The sequence below is a fragment of the Parus major genome, chromosome Z (genome assembly GCF_001522545.3).
Source record: "Parus major isolate Abel chromosome Z, Parus_major1.1, whole genome shotgun sequence".
Taxonomy (NCBI): Eukaryota; Metazoa; Chordata; class Aves; order Passeriformes; family Paridae; genus Parus; species Parus major.
The window spans coordinates 23183329-23208306 of NC_031799.1; the positions used below are offsets into that span (position 1 = coordinate 23183329).

At 40.0% G+C, this 24978-nt stretch overlaps 1 protein-coding gene across 7 annotated transcripts in view; it reads right to left on the reverse strand.

Moving 5' to 3' along the window:
• The window catches only part of IQGAP2 (IQ motif containing GTPase activating protein 2), a 125016-nt gene that overhangs the window by 36549 nt on the left and 63489 nt on the right, over positions 1-24978 (reverse strand). For 2 of the 7 annotated variants that reach the window (XM_015653558.3, XM_015653562.2), the window contains exons 3-15: positions 23455-23611; positions 22217-22294; positions 20403-20479; positions 15825-15892; positions 15349-15462; positions 11258-11439; positions 10607-10694; positions 9880-10043; positions 9264-9351; positions 6681-6844; positions 5982-6142; positions 3535-3659; positions 1350-1513 (exon numbers count right to left, since the gene is read on the reverse strand). In XM_015653558.3, coding sequence (XP_015509044.1) covers positions 1350-1513; positions 3535-3659; positions 5982-6142; positions 6681-6844; positions 9264-9351; positions 9880-10043; positions 10607-10694; positions 11258-11439; positions 15349-15462; positions 15825-15892; positions 20403-20479; positions 22217-22294; positions 23455-23611 — 1630 coding nt within the window. The remainder of the gene's footprint in view (positions 1-1349; positions 1514-3534; positions 3660-5981; positions 6143-6680; positions 6845-9263; positions 9352-9879; positions 10044-10606; positions 10695-11257; positions 11440-15348; positions 15463-15824; positions 15893-20402; positions 20480-22216; positions 22295-23454; positions 23612-24978) is intronic. The other 5 variants (XM_015653559.3, XM_015653561.3, XM_015653560.3 and 2 more) reach the window with 5 other exon arrangements.

The window sequence follows — 24978 nt, forward strand, 5'->3', positions numbered from 1 at the left end:
TCTTAGAATGAGAAGACTTGAAAGATATTGTACAATTTTTTGTTTCAAAATTTGGAAACACTCCTTTGTTTCCTATGGGTGCACTCACACGAGGACAGGAGCAGGCACCAGGTTTGCATCTGGGGAGGCCTGGGGCAGCTGGCAGGAGTGAGTCAGGGTAGGGCTGCTGTGTGCAGGCACCTGTGCACTGTGGATCTCTGTCTTGGGGACGTGCTGGCTCGCTGTGCATGCACATGGCACATAGACGTGTCAGCAGTGCGCAGCCAGCACCCGCACTGTGCACAAGTACTGGCACAGCCCAGCCGGGACAGATGAAGTCAGGATGCACAAATCCCTCTCCCCAGCACATGTGGTGAGGGAGAAGGCTTTTGAGTACTGAGGGCTCTGTGAAACCAGCCCTTGCCTGGCAACCATGGTGAGAAACTGACTTGTGCAAGTGCCTTTCTGGAGTTGTGACAGCAGATTATACAAACGCATGGTTTCACAGCAGGTACCCCAGGTGAGGTGCCACAAATGCTGGAAGATACTTCACAAGCCAAAGTTTGAAAAGTTCGACATTTCAGCTCACCATGTTACCTTAGGGACACACACTGTGAATTTTAATAATGTTTTCCAGACACTGGACATTTTAAGTGCTGTGCTAGTAGTTTTAGCTAATCTTGTGTTCAGCCACATCCTGCAAGCTGCTAGGCTGTTTGTTTATGCTTTCCTGAGCTGTAATGCTGTAATGCTAAACAGGCCACTGCTTTTGGGGAAGCAGATAGCAACATCCTGCTGAGATAGGTTTAAGCTTAAGGCACATACAAGACCATCAGCTTGTTATTGCATGATAAAGCTGTAAAATAATTATGTACAAAACTCCACTATAATAAAGCAACATAAGCAAAGGAGACTCCTCAAAAATAATTCCCAGAGATTTCTTAAACAACACCAAAATTGTTATTTCCTTCTGGCAAAAACCTCAATTTCCATCCATAGCGTGGCTATCTGCCTGACACAGTCCTGTAACTGTATCCTTACACAAATTCATAACTATGTGAGTATTGCTGCTGCCCATGCTTTGTAATAGCTGCAGCAACCTAGTAGAATGTAAATAAGCGAGATTACAGCAGCAGCAAGACATATGCAGAAAATGCCTTAATTTTGCTACATTGAGAATTAATTCATTTTGCCAGTTGAAATAAGTTATAATGCAAAATTACTTAGTAACAGTTTGTTGTCATTGGCTTATTTACAACCTCACTGGGCAAAGATAATGCAGACATCGGGAGATGAGGATAGAGACACAGAAGCAAGTGAAAAGAATTGGCATTTCACTCCTCACAGAGAAAAAGAGTAGAAATTGTAACCTTGCATTTCTGTGCTTTGGCATGGTGCAGAACATCCTGATAATGCCTTGCATTTACTGGTCTCACATCTTGCAGCTTGGCTGTGGGCAGTAGCAGGGCTTCTAGAGTTTTCTCAGGATTTCCTTGGTCAACTGCTTCATTAATGTGTCCAATTGCAATGATTCCTATGAAACGGAAAAGTTATTAAAGATGCACTTATCAAAGGAAGTTGCAACTTTTGTGATATCACATACAAACAAAGCAGTGACATGAAGAACAGAAAAATCACAAAACAAGAAGCAGAGGCAGCAACAGCAGCTGATTTTTAATTATTTTTGTTCTTATATGCATTTGAAGCTATTGTGCTATACAACTTTCCTTCCTATCACAGTTATTGACGTATCTGGCGAAAACTCCTCCTAAAAATCAAAATTATCCTTGACAAAAAAGAGAAAACAGATTTTCCTATTTTCTGGGAATAAGCACCTACATAAAAAGCTTAAGAAAAAGTTGGGTGCCACATATTTATGTGTTTAACATGTTGGCTCACAGTGCTGAAAGTTTTATTTTCAATTGATTTCAGACCACATTACTTGAAACCCTGCTTTGGACAAATACATATATACTGCACTCCCAGCTACAGCATTACATAGCAACTTAACTTCATTTCTTGTAATGTCACTGTAAATAACCAATCTGACAATGCTGACCGGTGGCACCCAGTATTTCAGTCAGGAAGTAAGGCCCAGTGTATTTAATAAAACCTTAACTCATTTTCTTCAGACTGGGCCCAACAGTCTCAAATCAATTTCCTCCTGCCCCTAAACAGTACTAAAATGCCCTGCTTGTGGTCACTAAAGCCTCCCCAGGAAGGCATCAGTCAAGGGTTTCACCATCACCTGTGAGGGATGACATTCCCACAGTGGACCATCCTTCACTAGACCCACCACAGCCCACTTGGTGAGGTCACAGATCCAGATCATCATAAGGCTTGGGGATATGAGGAATTTTTCCAAGGTGGTCCAAAAGAGGGACTATACAGATATGGGACTTGCTTATGGAAGCAGGGGCCTCCCTTCTTCCTTTTCTGTCTGCCCATCTGCCCTCTCTGAATATTCCCAGGCAGAGGTCAGTGTGTCAGTGTCACTGAGAGCAAGAGCAGCTGTTTTGGTACTGAAGAATTTCACTGCTACTGCAAGGTCTGTTCCAACTCCTACTAAGTGCAGAGTTTCAGACAATAAAGTGACTCTGCCAGACAAATAAGCTTCTCACCACCCCAGCTTGCCAGAGGGCACACATGGCAAGCAACCGTGGGAGGATCCATGGCAACCACTGGACTACATTTAGGAAGCAATAATCCAGCCAGCTTTAGAAATTCTGCAGCATAAAATTTCCCTTACCAGGATGAAGCAGCAGCATGCCTGACACTAAGGGCAGTAGAGGAAGGGCACGAGCAGCCTGCGTCTTACAGAGGCTCTCAAGGTGTACTGAGACTGTTTCTGAAATGGCAGGCAGACTGAAAGCTGCCTCTCATTTCCTTGCTCCAGCAAGTTTGGCATAACTCGAAAGCCTCAAATTTCTACATGCAGCAGAAGAATTTGATGCTTTAGCTTTTTTGAAGCCCAAATGACCACCTAGCAAATTTAATATAACACCACCCTCTTATGGCAATAGTTACATTCAGCTTAAAAAATAAACTCTAAATCCTTTCACGTGACAACACATGGGCATAAGAAGCTACTCTCAGACAGGAAATCAAGTTACTCAAAAGGAGAGCAAGACAGATGTTTGCATTGTCTAACTCCTTTCTGACTCCCTTGTGAAAAAAACAATCACTTGGAACCATTTACACATTAAAACACAATTTTCCATGGAACACTGCTTGTAATTTCCTCCCCTATCTCCCAATATGCTCTCTGCTTACAACTGCAAAATCCCCGAAGTGAGACCATCCAGGGCTGGAAGATACTGCCAAGCAGGCAGAACCATAGCATTTTTAACACTGCAGAAGGCAGTCACCCTATGATTCAGCTATCTGAAACAAACAGGAATATTACAAGGACATTGAAAGATCATCAGGCTTTCAAAAATTTTAAATGCTCTCCTCTTTTCAAGAGTGTCTGAATGAGGCCACTCAGTTCATAGATTTACATACCAAAGAGACCCGACTGACCTCTGCGGGCAGTGTGGAGGAGGAATTACTTACTTTCATTTTCTTCTTGAATTTGCATATTAACCATGTCAATGCAGTTCTGGATATCATTCCAGCTTAAATAATCTTGGCCTTGAGATGAAGCCTCTGACTTAATAGACAATAGTGTATCAGCATAACTATAAGAAGATATAAAATACATTAAGTGTATTTCATATGTAGGATAAAGTGCCATAAAGAATTAGTCAGATGTATTATCCATCATTTAGTGACTAGTATTTTTTCCAATGACTGAATTTCAGACAAACTCAGCTCTTGCCAGAAATTATAGAGACATGCAAGCTGCCTGTTCTACACATGCGTTTCAGGATCTGAAAAAATGGTCCTGTAATTCAGAGAACTTTTCTTGGCTCTATGGCATGATAGCAATAAAAATGTTAACATACACATACAAACAACTTACTGTATGGTGCAACAGACTAATGTGGGGGAAACTACTGTCAGATTTTTGCTTTAGGAAACTCTTGTTGTCTTCTCGACTCTAATTCAACTACTGAGTTTTTGTCAGTAGTATCAGGTAGTAGTATTTCCTGCTACCTCCATAAGGAAGATGATGAGCAATGGGCAAGGGACTTAAAAAAAAAAACCCATTATGCCCCTTTTTCCACAACTCAAGAGCCTCCAAGCACAGGCTCTGAAGCCTATGTCTACTCTTCCTGGAAGTCTCTACAGATCAGATGAGCTGGGAACCTTCATAGTAGTGCAAATTCATCTGTACATAAGCTAAATAATTTTTGTATTCCTGAATCAAACACAGAACTACTACAGTATGTCAGATAAAATGCATGTCTTCTATTTCCATCAGAAGACTGAGGAATGAATGGCAGGCAGAGAAAAAATAATATGATAGATTAATCATTTCCTAATCTGATTTGTCCTTCCAGCATCTAGTAGTCTGTGTTTAAGTACTTCTGGAGCTTAATAACACTTTAATAGTTGCAAACAAGGCTACACTCCATTAATTTACCTGCTCTGTTTTAAAATCTTATATATTACTGAGGAATTAGCCCTACTATGTGTTTTGTCAGATGACAGCTTTTTAAAAAAATATTAAAATTTATGGTTGATAGGGTCCAATATTTTCTTTATTAAATTCTCAAATATCCCCAAACAACTAGAACTATTAGAAGCTGGTAACTGATTCTACTAACCTTCTCCACAACATGCACAGTTTTGGAGACCTGTGACATATTTCCCCTGAATTCTCTCTCCCAGAAAACACATTCCCAACAAGCCCATCTCTTCTGCTAGAAAGCCATTCAACAGCATTTCCCTCACTGAAGTTTTTCTAGCTCTACTGTATCTCTTCTGGTATTGTGCAAGTCAAAGCTTCCTGTGATATTCAACATTTGGTTGGCAGGACAGGTTTACATAATGGCATAATAAAATTTTATTTAGTTGTGAGTTCAACTAATTCCTACTTCATCTGTGTTGACTGACAGCGTAGTCTAAAGATTGGGTCAATAACATCACCAGAAATTCTGCACTTGGGACACTTTGGGGCCATTTCTGCATATTTATAATATTGCTTCTCTTGCTCACAAGCATTACACCTCACATTAGCAGAGGCAAAGTAGCAAATTAGTTTTGCTCCATTTTATGTCATTCTTCTCTCTCTGACCAAAACATTGGCCTCTTATTCCTAATCTGACTGTCTTCCTTCTGGCTTTGAGAGACTCAGCAAGGGCCATTCTCAGATTCACATCTCCTGACAGCATGGTGAAGATCTTCAGCTGCTGTGGTCCCTCTTGCCTACTAACGTCTTTCAGAGGCAAGTGGAGGCTTCCACCAGCTGTGCCAAGAGACAGGAGCTGGTCCATGCTGTTCCCATGTCCTCCCTTGCATGCTGGGGGCACAGGTCTCTTGTGTTGTCTGATCTTTTATTGATAGACACAAGAGCAACTGCAGTAGCAGCACATCTGTGGTCAGACAAGTGACAGGGCAGGCAGCTGGCAGCCAAGTGGAGGCTGCAATGTAATGTTGAACGTACGTGTGCGCCCCAGCGTTGTATCCGCTTTTCCAGCAAGAGAAAAGGGCTCATCCGTGGCTCAGGTGATCTCCTGGACCCTGAGGCATTAAACACTACCTCACTCCACAGATCATCTTTCAGAATTAAAGGGTGGCTACTGATTAAGAGTTCTCAGCTACAGCTGTTTCACATTTCAGTGCCTGCAAAAACTCTTGTCAGATCTTCATGTTTGCTTTCTGAGGATATTTTCCCTGCAACTCACACACCTGTAGCCTTCAAGGCTTACATTTAGATACAACTAGTACATCAATTGTCATACTCTCCCTTATTAATTTAAAATACAGATGTTTATCTTGCAGCTCTTTCAACTTCACAGCCACAACACAGGACAGCCCACCCCCAAAAAAAAAAGACTACTTTTTTTTTCAGAAGTTGCCAAGTCTCATCCAGACAAGACAAAATGAACCTTTACCGTTGCAAGTTTTCCTCTTCCAGATTATTGAAGCCAATGCATGGGTCTCTGAGATGATTTTTTATCATTATGATGTCCTTATTTTCCAAGGTCTGGTTTAGCAGCACAACAGCTGACAACATTTCTACTGCAATAGATAGTTCATCATGTGCCAGGTAGTTCTGTAGGACAATAATGTACTGCAGTCAGGAAGCTAAATAAGCAGTGTAACAAATTTGAGTTACACACTCTAGATACCATCAAGGAGATGGGCTTGATATAAGAAGCCTGGAAAGTTTTCCTAATCACAGACATGCCAGACTGACAACAGTGGTGGTAGAGCTCAGTGGGTTTCTATGTCCCATCCACTCTGCCTTTCCTTCTTTTGCCCCACAGTCTCATCTCCTCTGGTCCCTACTCATGACAGGGAATTGCTTTTCTACTCAATATATAAACCAGAGTTAGTCCTCATTAAGGGCATGCAAAAATTAAAAAAAGTCAGTTGATTTGTTGCAACACAAGAGCTCAGCCAGACTGAAGTATGGCAAGAAACAAACTGCAATTAAATATTGCCTTTTTCAACCAAAATTATTCATGCAATACATAACACCATGGCAAGAGAATTACATCTGATTTTACACAACAACATGCTATGTTTGTGCTCTTTCATGGTCTGACTACACAACATCAACGAGCAGGTTGTAAGCTTTTCACTCTTACCACGGCATTCTGTTGTTGGAGGTTGAACAGCTCAGTCTGATAGACAGCAGCAGCAAATGAGTGAACAACAGGCAGCTGTGCCTCGGGTTTCATCAGCACAACCAGTGTTTTACTAGGATCACAGTTACGAATTGCTGTATTGATATTGTCAACCGCTATAAGTTCTAAAGAACAGCAGGGAAAAAAGCTTATTAATTTTCATATGCTGTTTGCTCTTCGTGCCATGTAGATGACAACTAGGTTATTACAAAGAATATAATTCACTGTCATAAGAGAAAAAATGCCATGACTGCTGAAGCCGCAAAAACAGTCTCTGTTCAAAGGTATTGAGCAAATAATTGACTGGAGGACTTCAAAATTACTGCACTTTTAGAAATGAGAGACTGCTTATTGCACATCTAACACAAAACAAGGAGCTGACCCCACCCTAGGTCACTCCTGGGTGTGCTTGCAGCAGGTACTGCTGTGGATGTCAGCTCCAGCACCTCGGTCTTGCTTCACCCCAAACACTCCCTTCTCTCTGCACCTCCTCCTTTGGCAGGATCTAACTGAGCTAGCTAAAACAGGCCAGTACCTGAAGTACCAACAGCATTATTAGTGTCTTTTTCAGGAGGCCTGGTGGAAATCAGCCAAATGTATTTAGAGGGGTGGGATTTTCTGCTAGAAAAGCAGTAGCCGAACTACTAATGGAAAACCACATGCTATGGTTCCTAGAACTTCCTCTGCATCCAACAGAAAAACTGTTTGTTTTTCTGCCAGTGTGGAAGATCAGTCCTTACAGGCACTGCCATCTAGAAATTAATCCCTTTGCCACAGCTCAGGTTTTAATTTAAACAGACCAGAATAGAGGGATATGAGGGTATGAGTGCAAACCTTTTCAGTACCCTGAATAACTTGTCTGTTTTGATTTTTGCTGGACTGACTTTGTCAGGGGTTTGAAGCCCAGCAGAAAAATGCTGAAAAACACTTGCCACTTGGGCAGCTGCAGAAGTATTACAACATCCCTCAGTTTAGTCACTGCCACCATAATTACACACCTGGAGGAGCCGTCTCTGAAAAAAACCAGGCCAGGACACACCCAGGAACACACTGTACAAGGCACCACTCTGGTCTGGCAGAAAGGGAAGCAACCTTGAAGGTCAGAGCACATGTGGCCAATTGAAGAATAGTAATTATGCAAATGCCTTTTCCATCAATAAGTCCTACTCCTCTACCTTATCATATGGCTTTTTTTGTGTACTGTTACCCAGAGAACATTTTTATGACTGACCAAATCTGAGACAAGACTACTTGTGCAGAAGACACCATCCACAGCTTGTGTATACAGCAGCACTCAGAGCTTATCATACAACACAAAGTCTTTGAAAACCTTTTAGCCATGCCCACCTAAAAAAAGCCCCTCACCTCTCATTTCATTTTCTCTGAAGCATAGTCATATGGGGCCACATTGTCCCTGAAGACTCTCTCTATTGGCTATTCCTAAAGTTAGAAACCAGGAAAGGCTCTCACAGCTACAGAATGCATGCATGCTTTTTAAAAGAAAACAGTAAAGAGGAAAGGAGTCAAAGTCCACAAATGGGCTAGACTAGTTCTGCAGCCAACAACCAAGCTACTGACTTCTAGTTTTGAAACCCAGCATGCAAATTGCAAAACATATTTTATATTGCTCACAGTCCTATAACAAAAGCAACTTTTTTTTTTTTTCTTCTCAAGCCAAACATAAGAACTAAGCTACACTCCAGATTGCTGTTAATGCCTTTCACACCTCACATTTTCTTCTTCCTTTCCTTTATCAAGAGGTAACTCTTTCAGAGAAAGTACTCCTCACCGTGGCTAACTAATCTGAAACAGGCTAACATTTAAGGTATAAAGCCAAATTAATCTTCTGACTCAAGCTGACCTCAAAATATTGCCTTTAAGGCACATTACAAAAGCAAGCAGCCTGGATTTCAAAGCATTGAATACAGTACCAGAAACAAAATAGGCATGCCCAGATGCAGTATGAAATGACAGCAGATCAACCAGAGGTTAACTTCCTAGCAAAGAAGTTTCCAGTCAAAAGCAGCAACACATGCACTGCAAATTTAGATCCCCTTTAAATATATTTTTTTACAAACTAACTTTTTTCGTGTGGCATTCTTAACAGACTAAGAATAGATTTAGGTAACTAAAAATTACCTAAAAGTGAGAGTGTGCCTAAAAGTGAGAATACTTTTTTCTGCAATGTGATTGAAAAACATTCCTCCGTCTTAACTCTGCAAGCATAGTCATTGCTCCCAAGTGAGTATTAATACTGCACTGATAAATATTTTTCCAAGCCATCAAGCCATGCATTGCTTTCAGTTCTTTGCCACTGTGCTTGCCAGTGGCTTGAACCTGTTATCTCAAAAAGAGTACATCCAGTGCAGCACAGATTGGTGACTTGGCAATTGTGACACTGAGAAGAAAGATTATGAGAGTAAAATGCAACATATATGGTTTCAGTTTGAGAAACGTTGTTTATGTGAAAGAAATGAACTCAATTATCTTAACATAATTAATAATTAAATGGTGATGGTAAAGAGTATTAAAACAGTTACTCACTAAGCTTGTGAGCCTCAGCTTCTGCATTGGCAACACTAACTTCTTTCTGTATTTCACTTTTGTCGAGCATATTTGGAATGCCTGCTATCTAACAGATCAGAAAAACAAGGTTTAATTATGTTTTTGTTTGATGGGAGATAAGGGATAACGTCTGCTGATGGTACACTGGGAGTTGATTATACATCACCTGTGCCTCGAATACAAGGCTCACTAAACATAGCATTAATCTTTTCCTTATGATTTTCATCTCGCTTAAAATAATAGATTTTCTCCTTAAAACCCAATTGGTACTTTAAATTAATGTTAATGATTCAATATTACTTTTATTTGTACTCAAGTTATAACTCATTTTGGAAACAAAATATTAGGGGCTGCATATTACAGCTTAGATTTTCTTCTTTTATCTTGGCAAATACAAGAATATCATGCTCTTCAGAGCAAATGCAGCTCTTCGGTGCTGATTAGTACACCAATTATTCTCAAATCTTTATAAAGATTTTAAAGAAATTTTCATAAATGATGCTGAAAGGCAGAGTAAAGACAATTTCTCTCTGGATTAAAACTAAACAGCTAAAAAAGTGCAAACTGACATGTAGTACCTGTTCAATTCAATTACCTGCATTTTCTGGTCTTTAAAATCACACAATTGCAACAGGTACCATGAGGAATTTTGCGGCAGAACATCGAGTAGGCTCAGAGCAGGACGGTTCAAACCTGCCATCAGTGCCCCTTCATCTTGCCGGTCAATAGCCTCATTCACTTGGACTAAAGCTATGTGAACTGAAATGAAAACAATGCCTATAAACAGCAAATATGGCTTCCATGGGGAAAAAAAGTCCATTGCTGTCAGCATCTCACTTTTTGTAAAAGCCAGATAGGGTGGCAATCTCTGTCTAGCAGAGAAATATCTCTTTCATGTCCAATGCTACAAAGGGAGTCTCTGGCTCTACGTGAGCCTGTGTGGAAGCAGCTCAACCACAGCTAAACAAAAGTTTATGAATGAATTTTGGTTCTGTATAGAAGAGGGGGTCAAAATTTACAGTATTCTGCACACAAAAAAGAACGTAAAGAAACAGAGCAGGCAATAAATAATTTGATTCTGAACTGAGGAATCCTTACAGCAAAAATCACAAACAGAAATTAGACCCTCCCCCCCCCGAAGATTAGTAGAGCAGGAGTAGCATGACAAAAACAGTTGAAGACAGATATTAGCCACTTGTACATATTTTACAAGTTTCCATAGGAATATTTTGTTTGTTCAGGTGGACTCCAGTTGTGTTCAGCTGGAATCTGGGAGGTCACGTATTGTGTGCATACTTCCACGAGGATCCAGAATAGCTTACTGTTTATTTTATTGATATTGCCTTGAATCTCAGCTTGTGTCAGCAACTCCTCATAGACATCTCTCTCTTCATCAGAAATTGTGCCATTCTAAGAAAACAAAATTTTTGCTCGTTCATACAAAACAGATTGCAGAGCGAAAAGCTATTAGCCAGTCATTAAAACTTCATCAGCTGAAGCATTTACTGAATGTTTTTGTAAGACAATTTGTTGACTAAGTGAACTGAGGAAATTAGCACTTTGTCATAAAGACCATTAGCTCTCATGTAAAAACACAGCAAATAATTTCACACTAAATATCTGTGGCAGAGATTATACTTTATACTCAAAAAATGATATTACTGTATTTACAACTTTTTAAGCAGTAAATTAAGAAAGAAAAACTAGTATTTTTTACTATTTTGTCTTCTATTTAGTCTATATTTAACCTTTGGGCAAAGTGAAGCTGCATCCTAGTCACAGTAATCATATTCTTATAAAATTTGCTTTTACCTTATTGCGTTGCCATCATTTCTCTTAGTTATCTTAAAAGTGGAGGTTTCTTCTTAATTGTACTAATTTTAAAAATCAGGTTAATTTTTAAAACATTAATGCTGCAGCATGACAAGAAACATGAAAAATCACATGTACTAGGGGCACAAAGTAAACACCACTACCTTGAGTCTTGCATTTGATTCTTTCTTCCTTTTAGCATCGAAGAGTTCATTCTGATAGTCCTGCGCCAGCTCCTCATCCACGTTGAGCAACATTGCATTTGGGTTCCTCAGAGTCACGATGGTTTGCTCAGCTACTCCCCTCTCAACAGCTTCGTTGATTGCTATTACAGCTGCATGCACTAAAATTGAAAGGACAGTCCTAAGCTTCAGGAAGCAAAAGAGTCAAAGCTGTCACTGTTTCTTTTAATTTATTTGAAAGGAGCGTTGAATTTATGTTCAATAATTTACAGATTTCAACATTCCACTCCATGCTTCCTCTTGTTCACCCTTCCCCCAAACAGGGGTGTGCTGGTTTCAGCTGGGTTAGGGTTAATTTTCTTCTCAATGGCTGGCATGGGGCTGTCATTTGGATTTGTGCTGAACACAGGGTTGATAGCACAGAGATGTTTTTGTTATTGCTGAGCAGGGTTTGCACAGAGCCAAGGCCTTTTCTGCTTTTGGTTCTGCCACACTGGTGAGGGGACTGGGGGTGCTTGTGAGGTTGGGAGGAGACAGAGCCAGGACAGGTGACCTAAACTGACCAAAGGGAGATTCCAGACCATGTGGCACCAAACTCAGTGTATGAAGTGGGGGAAAGAAGCAGGAAAGGGGGGGGACATTTGTGGTGATGTCATTTCTCTTCCCAAGTAACGATTTTGCATTATGGGGCCTGACTCTCTGGAGATGGCTGAACACCTGCCTGCTCATGGGAGGCACTGGATTAATTCCTTGGTTTGTTTTGCTTATGTGCACTGCCTTTGCTCTCCCTATTAAACTGTCTTTTCCTCAGCCCACCAGTTCTCCAGCTTCCACCCTTCCAGCCATGCCTGGCTGGGGAGTGAGTGGGGTGGGGCTTGGCTGCTGACTGGGGTTAAACCATGACACAATTAATATTTTACTGACAGAAAACAGTTATATTTTATCATTTGAGTCCTATTTTATTTAGAAGGTAATTACATGCCGGAATTCAAAGTATTTTTGGTAGTTTTTGCCTTAAAGCTGTGTGTTTGTATCCATATGAAAGTACTGTCTAAATTGAGTATATCTGAGAAATGCTGCACAAGAATAAGGAAATTGAAGCTCCATTAAACTTGTCCTCTGGAAGAAGACATTTAAGACCCACCCCCAGGCAGGATGCAGACCTGCACATCACATTTAAGCCTTCCTGAGGTGGTTCTTTGCACGTCAAGATCTCCATGAGCCCCTAGGCACACGAGATGCACTGATGTAATGGTCTCTACTATCACCTGTAAAGCCACAGCACAGCAGAGTTCAAACAGAGGCAAAACACACCCAGCAGGCTTTGCAGGGTCCTCAAAACGTTACTACACAGGAAAACAGAGTGCCATAGGACTCATCGCAGCCATTGATCAGCTTAAGCCTTTCCTTTGAGAAAAAAGGAAAACTTAGTCTAGTAAACAAATGGTTGACTTCAAGAATTTAAGAGTCATGGAAGCTTGTGTTTTTTCACACCGTAAATTTCCATGAGTATACAAATGGAAACCACTTAAAGCTGAATTAGGTGTAGTGTAGTAGCTAACACATCCCTCCCAGTTACTTCCTGAACTTCCATTTGGCCCCAAGATCAGTCTAGATGAAGGACTTGCACTGGAGCTGCACTTTATCTGGACCTTCATGCCACAAAGAGACCCAATGGCTGTCTGGTGGCACATTAATCTCAAATATCTTACAGACTTTACTATACAAAATGTAAAATTCCTGATAAATGTCTATCGAGATCATATCCCAAAGGAGGAACATTGCAGCTTCCCATTTATCATCACAGCAGCTTGCCTAGGATTTACTTTCATGCCACCAAGGACATGTGTGAAGGGAAAACACAATGACCATATTTCCTTACTTTGTCAATACTTAGTTTCTACTTTGCCCTGCATGGTTCTGCTAAAATGGAGACAAGCATGCAGTAAAAAGGGGTTATTTGGATTAAGTTTAACTGAAGGTCTAAATACGAGTCTGAAAAACTTCAGTTTCTCTCTATTCATGAAAGAAAGCAAAGATGCTTCAAATTTGAGGCTGTAGGAAAGAAAGGAGTGCAGAAATTTAGGGAAGTCAGACAACAGGTCATATCACTGAACAGTCAACAGGGGCAAATGAAGGATGAAGTGAAGCTATACACCCTCAGAACTTAGCACTGACTTCATGCCAGAAAGCTGTTCTAAAATTGCTTCACTCCAGCTCAGCACGAGACAGCTGGGCAGTACAAGCAGCTAGCATGGTGGAGGAGATACAGGCAGAGAAGCACACTGGTTTCATTCGCCATTAAACTTTGTGAAAAGACAAAGTTCACATTGAATATGAGGAAAGGTTTTTCACTGAGGGGTTGGTAAGTCACTGAAACAGGCTCCCTGGGAAAATGGTCACAGCATCAAGCCTGACAGAATTTAAGAAGCATCTGATAAATCAGCTGTAGGATTTTATTTTAGGTAATCCTGTAAGGATCAGGGATTTGGGCTCAGTTGTCCTTATGGGTCCCTTCCCGCCTAAGGCATTCTGTGGTTCATCCATATCCACTCCAAGGGACTAAGAAAACTGTCCTTAGATACATATATGATCCCAACATCCTCACATAACAGAACACATAGGAAGGATGGAGCTAGCAAAAAGCAGTCAAAAGATAGGCTCAAGAATCAAGCAGATATTGGTAGATGTAAATCCACCCACCAAGAGAAACAGTAAGAAGCCTGGTTGGACTTGAAAAAGCAGTCTGGAAGTATGGAATAACAGAGATTTCCTTGCAGAACAAGCACTCTGTGAAAGCACTTTAACTTATATTTTCCATGCTGATTTATACTATTGCTGGCAGCTGAGTAGGAGACATCACCAGTTGTTCCACTTTCATATCTCCTTCTGCATACTCCACTTAGGAAGAAGGATGGTAGACCCCTTCCTTTGGCAGGATCTCCATTATCCAACATCACTAGTGTATGAGGGTTCCCATAGCAGATGTTTCCTGTCTTGGGGCAGAGAATGTAATCTACAGCACAATCCTTGCTCTGAAGGACAGAAGCAGCATCAGGAAACTCTGTTTTTCTAAGACTGAAAACACTTCAGAAGTTAGAGGCCCTACACACTATAGTAAGGCTTTCAGTGAAGGATGCTTGAACCATTTCATCTTCAGGGGAGGAAGCTCCCTGAAAAAGTGCTTGGTAGTCACTAAATATATAAAAATCTACTAAAAATCTCCTGCTACTTCAAAAGGCAGCATTTTAAGAGTTAGCTTTGGTGAAGCATACTCTTATTAAGAAGGTTTCAAAATATGCAACAAAGACAATGCAAATCAACATCAAGTGTCTTTTAAGTTAGGCTTTGGAAACTTGAGCACACTAAGTAATGCCATGAATCAGTTTGCAAGGCTGAATAAAGCAGCAAAGAAAAGAAAAAAGGGGTGATATGGGTGATATAGATAAAAACACCCAGACTTACACATGAATAGGTATGAGCAGCAGAGAAAAAAAATATTAAATTCTGTTTTTTAATGGAAGCTGCTCAAGACAGACTCAAAAGAACCCTGACTGTCCAGCAGGACCTCCCCTCCAGCAGGGTTCTACTATGCAATGGGTCACACACCAGTGGTCAGACAGATTTAAAGCTACCCATGGAGGCAAGTTCCAAATATACAACACCATATCTGAGAGAGTTGTCTGTCTGGAGCAATGATTTGTCCTCCCAGCAATCTGTTTGGGTGTTTTAGGAAAACTGCAAAGGGCAAAAAACAGAAAGAGGAGACACAGAGAAGGCACTGTGTTCCCATGGCCTCACATGGTGTACTCTTATGGTGCAGACACACCAATTCATTATTCTAGAGGAGCACTACCTACCAAAATACTAAACACATCCAAAATGCTGTGAGAAATCTTTGCTTTCAATGGAGATACCAAAAAACTCAGACTGCAAATTTTGAAGAGACCTTGTAACAATGAAGCAATGTGGTAGTGAAAATTTGTTTGCTTTTCTTTCTAGCTCTTAAGAGGTGGCAAACTAAGTGAATGAGAACAAGGAAATATTTACTGAACAAGAGTCACACTTACAGGCAGCTTCATCCACTGACAATTCACTGGCCAGAATCCCACCAATTTTACTAAAAGATGGCATCTGTATACCATATTTCTCTAGCTCCTTTCGCATGTTGCTGATTTCTTCCTCTGTTGAGACAACAAAAAAAATAATAAAATATTATCAGAACAAAAGCATGACCATTTCCTATGAATAGCCATACCTACAAAAATGTTTTTTCAAAGTGCTTCTGACCAGGGCTTCTAAGCTTTTTCCTCCCCATTTTGAAGGACACTAAGTTATGACAAGTATTCAGTGAAAACTCCCACCCTCCTATCCTTCTGAGAACAACAATCATTAAAAATAGCAGCCTCCCACCTGTTTAATTTGTAACAGTGTTTCTAACAATGTTGTCAGAGGAGAAAGGCCATAATAGAAAATATGTACAATGTTAGCAGAATTGCAGTGTAAAAAAAAAATCTAATGTGTGATTAGATAAGCATCTTTTTACCTGTGAAGTCTACTTTTCCCAGAAGGTCCTGGATCTGTGGAGCTAGTCCTAGTTTGAAGAGATATAAGCTGCAAAGAAGAAAATTAGGCTTTAAAATTCTGCATGTGGTTGGGCTGTTTGCTTTCTGTACAAGAGAAAAGCACTTTTATGAAGCTTGTTCTTTAACACTTGACTTGTATGCAAAAAGAAATTAAAATAAACTGACACAACAGTTTTCTTTGAGCTGTATTTTTAAGTCTTACAGAAAGAGAAATCTTTTATTTCCAAGAAGCATCTCTAAGAGAGAGGCACTGAGAGTGTATCTCAGGTCACAGGGTGTGTATAAACAAGTAGAAAACCTCAGTGAAAGATAGGTAAAGAAATGCAAAAGTTAGTCCTGGGGGAAAATAAAATTTTAGCACAGCTGGTATCTTTGGATCTATGTTCTGATTTGACTTGCATTAATAATATCCCTGTAATTACTAACAGAAGAACACATAAATCACTGACACCTTTGTTACTAAGGGTAGAGGAACAAGGACCTGTAAGTCATTCCAACACCATCTCAAAATACTTGTGTCATTAGCTATTTTACTCTTGGAAAAGAAAGTTGATTTAATGTACTACCCAAGAATTAATACCTTTATTTCAATATAGCATGAAAAATACCTTCACTCCTAGAGCTCTGGAATGCTATCTGAAAGAAAATAGCTGAATACATACATATTTTCTAGTAGCTTCCAAACACAAGGCATGTATTTATCTACAAAAGACTGATGTTTCTATAATTTATCAGTAAAATTCAATAAACAAGTGAGTCAAGCAAGAAAGAATAAAAAAAATAAACGTTTTTAAAGCAATACTTAAGTAACACATTCCTCCAAAAGGATTGTTTCTCACCTCTTTTCAAGCTTACTTCACCTCAAGATCATTCATTGCAAATGTGCTTTGGGGTTTAGGGGTTTTGTTTCTAGAGAAGAACATTTCCCTTTTGTGTTTTGTTGTAGAGGGGATTTTTTCCTACTAGCAAATCATGGGATGAGATTTCAAAGCACATATTTGTAGGTGTTGTATGTATTTAGGAGCACATGGAATCAGCATTTATCTTCCATGCTGCCACAGCTACTCCTGTCCTGCCCCCATCTGAATGAACACAACAAAGGATCTCAGGTGTGTCAACATGCCTTTACAGCCTCTCAAAATCATTGCTGATCCCATTTTGATATTTCAGATCTGTCTAAAATCTAAATTAGCCTTTTCGGGGGGAAAGAACTCATAGATTCTACAAGACTATAGTAATGAACCAGGTTCCTCTATTACCCTGGTCTGCCTTCCAGTCTTTCTGGGTAAAGAAAGATTCTGCTCCAAGTTTGAGACAGGGACACAATCCTGTGTGAAATGCTGGGTGTCATACAGACAGCTACAGAAATCAGCAGCTGACTGTGCTGACTCTTTTTTGGGTCACCACAATAAAACGATACAAGAAGAAAGAGTGCATGAACATGAAAGAATTTTTTTTTTTTACTGTTCAGCACTTCCAGAAGGATGTTGAACCATGTGTGGTATTTCCTACACTCCTTTGTTTGGATAAACTTATTAACCACCAGATGGTGCTGGAAATGTTCTTCAAGTCTAGCAGAGAGCACAAAGACGCAAAGCTTCTCTGAGCTAACATCTAATTTCGCTTGAAACAGCTTGCTTAATGCTTTTGTCGTGTAACTTGAACCTCAGAAAACACACAAAGTCAAAAGCAGGGGGCCTTATGGTTAAGAAAAATCAAGTCAAGGCATCAAGAGCAAGGGAAAAACAAAGGAGAAAGCAGTTCCTAGGTGAAGCTCCTTTCTATAGAAAACATCATCTACACAGAACTGCATCTCTTATCGGGCAGATGTTCCCATGACTTGTTTTATGCTTAGCTCATGTATAACATGCTGGGGGAAAAAGATCTGAAAACAGCATGTTTTTTCTTTTATGGCGTGCATGTTATTCTGCCGCTTCCTAGGAAAACAATGTTTTGAAGTTCTCCAGCTTCTAGAGGAATAGTATATAGCAGTAGTCTACTTGCAAAGATAATTAGAAAACTAAATTTTTCAGGGAAAAAAAATATCTCAAAGCACTGCTATATATGAAGAAGAATCACTGATAGCATCTTGATTTAAATGAAGCTGTTCTTAAACTCCTTTAGTGCATGAACACTGCAAATCTACTTTCACAAAAAAAAAAATGGTTCAAGTAATGGAACCTATACCTTTGTAATTTTTAGGTTGGAACCAGAAGTTCCAGTTCTGGTCCTACCACTAATTTCTTCCTGGCTTTTGTCCCAGTCAATACTTTAAGTATTGGTGTTTCAGTGAGAGGAAAACAAGAGGTAATTACATTCAACAGGAATATAATAAGAAATTTTTTGCTAAGTCACTCCTTCTTGGGCATAGCAGTGTTGTATTTGACAGCACAAGTCATCCCACATGCTTTTAGTGCAATGGTCTTAATTTCAGACTTGAATCAGAACATATCCTAAAACTATATTTAAGCCATCATGCTTAGAGTTTCCATCTATCTTCGAGGAGCAAAAGATCAGCAAAACAATAAACAGGCAAGATTTTCTCTGCAAAATGTTATTATTTTAGATGTCAAATATATGTTTCATATACAGCTCAGCATTTCTCTGGTGCCAATCACCTGGGAGCACTGCTGGCCAGGCAAAGTGCCCTGTGCTTAATTCTATTCTTTCCCAAACAGCTTTCAATGTAGCTTGGCTGCCACTCAACACTGAGATTGAAGTTTGATTTGAAAGACTTCTGTGAAGGACTTCTGGCATGCATTTTAGGAAAAGGTATGGAAATAAATAAAACTCAATCTTTGTTTCTTCTGCTCTTACATCCTGCACAGGATGCAGGCACAGGGGCCTACAAACTCATGGGAAAGCATCATAAATAAAAGCATTCCAGGCCCATTTTCCTTCAGTGTGGAATGACACATTTGATATAAAAATCCATTTCTAAAATAATAGCACTAAAAATCCCCCCCAAAACATACTGAGTACAAAGTTAGAGCTTTGTGTTGACACGCATCAAGAAGAAGTAATTCAAGGAGGACAAACTTGGAAGTGAAAGCTGAGACAACACAAACTAATTCTGGCACTGCATAAATTCTGGGGCATGCCAATATGGAGAAAGGAAAATTTCTACCATAAGTCAATCAATGGTAAACCTCAGTTCAGGATAAGAGTTATTGCCATTGCAATGATAAGGCAGATACTAAGAAGATATTTGATGATCTGTTGTTTATGTAGCATTGCAATCCACACACAATTAATAATGTCTTATATACATGAGGGAGCAGACATTAGAAAAATTAAATGTATTACTACACCTCCTGCAAAATGTTTGAGCTGACCCATAACAGAGCTGGGCGACACACAGCCCAGTGAGTCAGCCTGACCTGGGCTGAGGTTATAGCCCCACACATCCTCTTTAGGAAATCACTTCAAGCTTAGACCACACACTCGCTGCCAGAACAGACTGCTCTACCAAGTTACAGGCAAGAATCACCCTCAAACAGTCCTGGAGCCACTTCCCAGTTAATATTACACCAAGTACAATAATTTCAAAGGGCAACTCTTGTCAAAGATGGCAAAATATACTGGGTTGTCAACTATGAACACCTGGCATGTTGAGCAAATACGGTGAATTTTAGCGGCAAGTCCTGTTTACGGGGAGGAGTGCACATCCCAGAATTCAAGAGTGGACATATCATTTCCAGGATTAGCCTTAAAAAGTTTCAATAAAGCGTGAATTGAATAGTTTGTCTGATACGCTTGGAGCAGCTGATGTGCCTTTGAACACCATTAGAAACAGAGACTTAAGTCTGAGGTGCAAGTTAATTATGTTCTCTGAAAGATTAGTGCCAGAAAAATGTTGAAGGGGAAGGTGTCTATGTGCTGGAAATGAACTAGAAGAGCCACAGGAGGAGGGTGGAGCTGTGTGCCAACAGCACTGTCCCTCACACCAGGGACAGCACAGGGCAGATGTTTTTGTGCTAAACATCAAGAAAATCCTTAAGGGGGAACAGGAAAAAATTTTAATCACTGCTTTCAGTGGTGAAGGCAAAGCCTCTCTGACTTTACATTAAAAATAGAGTTGCTCAGAATTTTGAAATCTTTCAGAATTTATCAGTTTTTTTACATTAATTACCACAAAATACAGTAATTAATTGCTCCAGTTTGAGGAGAATGTCAGTTCATCATTATTTTCACTCTGATCAGCATGTCTGCTCCATGGTTGTGCTAATGTTTTGCTAAATTTCTGTTAGTTAGCTTGATGTCTGTTGAAGTATGTATTTTGAAATTTTACATTCATTTTGCAAGGGGGTGAGCTATTGAGAGAGCGATGTGCATGTTAAATTCAGTAGTCCTTAATTTCTATTTTGAGAATTACTTGGCCAACAGACGTGACAATGTTCAACTTTTGTCTCCAGCTCAAAACTAATGAACTTGTAAATTCTGACAGATTTTGATATACTGGTTGTCCTAAAGCCATTTCAAGACTTGCACTCCTAACTTTGGCAGTTACTACAACTTTTATCCCTGTCAGCAGTTACCTCAGAGCATGAATGCAGTATATCATCCTAGGGATGTTTTTCCTATCATAGACATCCGTAGTCTCTGGATAAAAGATCTAGAAAGCAAAGAGCACACAGTTAAATAAGTAAATTATTACTGAGCAGAAACATTTACTCAGCAGAACCATACCTTAAATTTCTGGAATTTCAGCTGTTACTTTTATACAGCTATGAATCACACCCTTTCTGATGTTATTTTAACTTTATCAGTAGTTTTCATAAAGAAGAGCTTAATAAAGCATAAAAGCTACTTAATAAGAGGGGGAAAAAGGAAGATAAGCAGGCAGCATTTCAACAAGATTTTTAGAAAATGTCCTTTGGCATAAGCTCAGCCAGTAGTCCTTGTCCTCTACAGACACCCAAAACCTGGAATGCAGTTACAATTTGCAAAGCCTCATTACAAACCAAACCTATCAAGTATGGTTTAAAAATGCATAATTCTAATTGCCAGCACCCTTAACTTTGTGAATACATCATTTACAAAGAAGGATATTTAGAGAGAGGAATATTAAGCAATTTAGCCAAGAAGTCACATCATAAGTTCCAGTTCTGGTTCTACCACTAATTTGTTCCTGGCCTGGGTCCCAGTCACTAAACACTGTTTCTCCACAAAAATATAAAAAAAGGCTTAGTTAACCGTGAGAGTTGGCAGCATGCTTCCAGCCCAGGCTGGTCACTCAGGGCTGCACTGTCCCATGGTTAATAGGACCAGACTGAGTAAGTCAGGAGCACAGTGCCCTCTTCATCATTTACTCAAAACAGCTTTGTGAGGGAGAATTGGGAAAGCTTTTGGCTATGATCATCCTCTGCGACAGAATCACAATCTTTCAGAGGAGGGATGGCAGGGTGGAAACCAGCCAGCTGAACAAAGAGCTGTTTTTTTCAACAGGGGTAAAAAAAAAAAGCCTGACCTGGAAAGGGTAGGACCCCTTCCCGTCTCTCTGGCATTTCTGATGGCAGACATGAGTGACCTTTTTGGGTCATAGGAAATAGAACCTGAAAAGGGTTATATACCTGCAGTGAGTTTGCCTACAGTAGCTGACCATTTAGCCCTTCAAGCAGCCCTGAGCATCCCCCACTGTGCCTCAGGCAGCAGTCAGGCAGCGGGCACCCAGGCACCCTGGGGTGGGGAACTGCTCACCTCTGCCCATGTGTGGCTGCCAGAATGCACAAACAAACGGCATAGGTGTTTGCACACAGCCCTTTCTTAAAGGATTGTCATCCAAAATAGACTCACTGGTGCCCAGAAACAGCAGCAGAGGGGGGAGATGACAAGCGAAGACCGGCAAGGAGGAAGGTAAATGTAAGAGGTGACCCAAGAAAGCAGCTGGTGGAAGAGGAGCAGCAGCAGAGTCACGCAGATGCACTGAAGGGTGCAAGAACAGTCTGGAAACAGGGTAGAGGCAGAGAAACTGGGACGTACAGTAAGAGGAAGAGGCAGCAAGAGGCACGATGTGAAGAAGCAACCTAAAGGAAGCAAATATTTAAGTTTTCTGCTTTAAACCATGTTCCTCACAGGCCCCCCAGAGACTGCATTAGCAGTAAGATATCAAATGTTTGAGCTAGCTCAGACACTGCTAGTGTCCCTGCCTCAGCCCACACACACTGGCAGCAGCAGCACAGGACTGACACTCCCATTGCTTTCCCCATTACCTTCTCCTCAGACTTGTTTTTTGAATTACCCCTTCCCTGCAGACTTACTGTAAGGAACTGTTTATGCTCAAGCAGATTAAAGGGGATCTCAGTGAGCCAATGATTTGAGACACTTTCTTTGCTGAAATTTAAAGGCTTACCTTAGGCAGACCAATGGACTCCATTGCTCTTAACCACTGCACAGTGTTGTCAGTGTGCCGAAAATGAAGGCCAGATCTCTATTAGAAACATAGAAGATTATGAAAGTCATATTAAATAGATTCTCTACTTATTGATCCTCCTGTTGTTTCCCAGTTTTATATCTTGAAGTTAATTCACAGAATTTTCCCTTATTTGAACCCAGAGACCAAAGTGTAACAGCTTTAATTTTGCTACTGAAGCATCCTAACACATCAACAGCTCTACACTGAGTTCAGCCCATTCTTTCATATTACATGAGACAGATTTGCACCCAGCAGGGTGGACTGTGATTGAAGTAGAAATTTATACAGTCCTTCAGTAAAGTCCTTCCTTGGCAGTAGAGGCTGCATGTCAAAGACAGGGAACCAAAACACAGAAGTAGTAGCACTGCTCAACGCTACCATGAAGAACAGATAAGGAAGTCTTGAAACTCTTCAGTTCTACCTGAATACCTGACCCTCTCCTCCCTTAGAGTGTATGCAAGCAGTTTAAGAATAAAGTGCGAAAGTATTTTTTATTTTATTTTCAATGTTATCTTTTAGGATAAAAGGAAAAAGGAATCTCACAAGTTTTGGAGATTTTCAAGAGAAGCATTTAAATGTAACCAGAATTCTTAACCATAAATTTTTTCTGCCTCCTCTACATGTTGAGATAATGAATTCCATAGTGGGACTACTGTGCATGAGTGTATATATTTCTGTATTATTAAGGTTCTTGGAGCTAGCAAAAGCCTGCAATAGGGAACAAGCTAAGCTCACTGGTAGCTTGTTTTTTTGCTTCTTGTTGTTGATAAAATAAACACATGGATCTAATGAAGTGAATTTCAAATATGCTTGCACACAAAATGAAGGTAGCTTGAAATAGTTATCAAATTGCTTTTAACTTCTATTTCTAATGAGAAATAACTTTATAACTTGCAAAGCTCATGTTTTCCTTGGAGCCAGAAGTGTAATTTGTGCAGATTTAAAAACTTGAAGCAACACCGAAACGTTTTTTCTAAGGGTGGAATATTTCTATCTTATCATACAGGCTTCTTACAGCTGTGCATCCTCCATCTAGTCTGTACAGCCTTGAAAGAAAGCTTAAAGAAAAAGCTTAAAAGAAAACACAACCGGCCATGCTTAGGAATCTTTAAGAGCTGGAAGACAAACATTACTGGGTTTTGTCACCCTGGTGAGAGAACTGAGAAAGTTATTACCTTGTAGCGTGCCTGCTCCACATCATAGATCTTTTTGTCTGACACCACATTAGGTGCAAAGAATTTTGCAAGCTTGGCAAGGTAAACACCATTTCTTAAGCCTTCTTCCAGTTCTGTAGTTGGGGGCAGCTCTTCATCCAAGCAGACCTCCATCCATCTACAGAGACATTTGAGAAACATGGTTATTTGGGTTTTAGTATGAGTTACAGCTTTTGTCTACAACTATCATACTTTAAATGCCATCACCAGAATGTAATTATAACAGAGAAGGACAAGGGCCAAGGAGAAAGTTCTCATATTCATTCACATGGCATACTAAAGTGGGTCATAGCTGTGACTGTAACCCATCAATAAGCAAACAGCATGCTTTGAAGTATTCACACGCCAAGGAGTCTAACTCAATTTTTTTTAATGGTACTAGGCTTTTGAATAAGCAGTAGTTTAAGCTGAACACTAGAAGAAAACATGGAATGTTGTCTATTATTGATGCTTGCATTTAAAAAACCTGTATGATTTCTGTGCCAGTGCTGAACCTCGTGAGCATCAAGGACAGCAGTGTTCTGGGTGAGGCAGGTTCCTGTAGCCAATGTGCTGTGTCACACAACCTCACAGCAAAGCCCAGGCCAGTACAGAGCACTCCTGCAGATTATCCTGCTCCTGCACAGGAGCTCTCTACTCTCACCCATGAAACTCAGTAGTGGTGCTAGAGGGATGAGTGAGGGTTTTGTGGGAAAGTAATTTACACATTTGAGGTCTGCCTGGCAGTAAGTAAGTTGAAACATGGCTTCTTGTTAATGACAGCAACTAAATTCTCCCAGGTGCTAAACTTGTTACGCATTTTAGACTTATGATATGAGAGACAAGGTACTAGACAGAAAACTGTATCAATTGAATACATAAGCAGTTCAGAAGGCAAAAAACAGACATGAAACCATGTTATCCAGTATGTTTATTTTGAGCAGCCAAGAGAAATTGCTTCCAAAGAACTTCCAAGAAAGATTAGTGTCTTAATCACTGGACCAGAAGTCCCTTACATTGGTGGTCTAAGTGTTTTGGCCCTGTAATATTATTCTTATTTCCAGCAGCTAAATCACATTACAAGAGCTTTAAATCTGTTTAGTTCTTCATAGTATAATTTTTTTTGTTTGCTTAGTCAAACTCCTATGCTTTTAGGACATTAATATCAATACAAATAAGAAAGCTGAAGGGCAAGAATAAAGTTGAAGACGTTAGTTCACTTTGCTTACTGTCACTAAGACAGTGTCACTGTAAATGAGATAACATTACAAATCTAAAATCACCTCCATAGGGATGACTTCAGAAACCAGAAATCTTGGATCCAGATTGAAAATGAGCCAGTTTTCACTCCACCACGTAGAAGAAGAAAGCTCACTACATCATTTTGTTTCACATTAAAACTCTAGGCTAACCTTCTAATCCATTCCACTTTTGGATTTGTTACAGGACATACAAAAATTGTTTCACTGAAGACTACCCAAATAGCTCTTTAGGAAACCAACACCC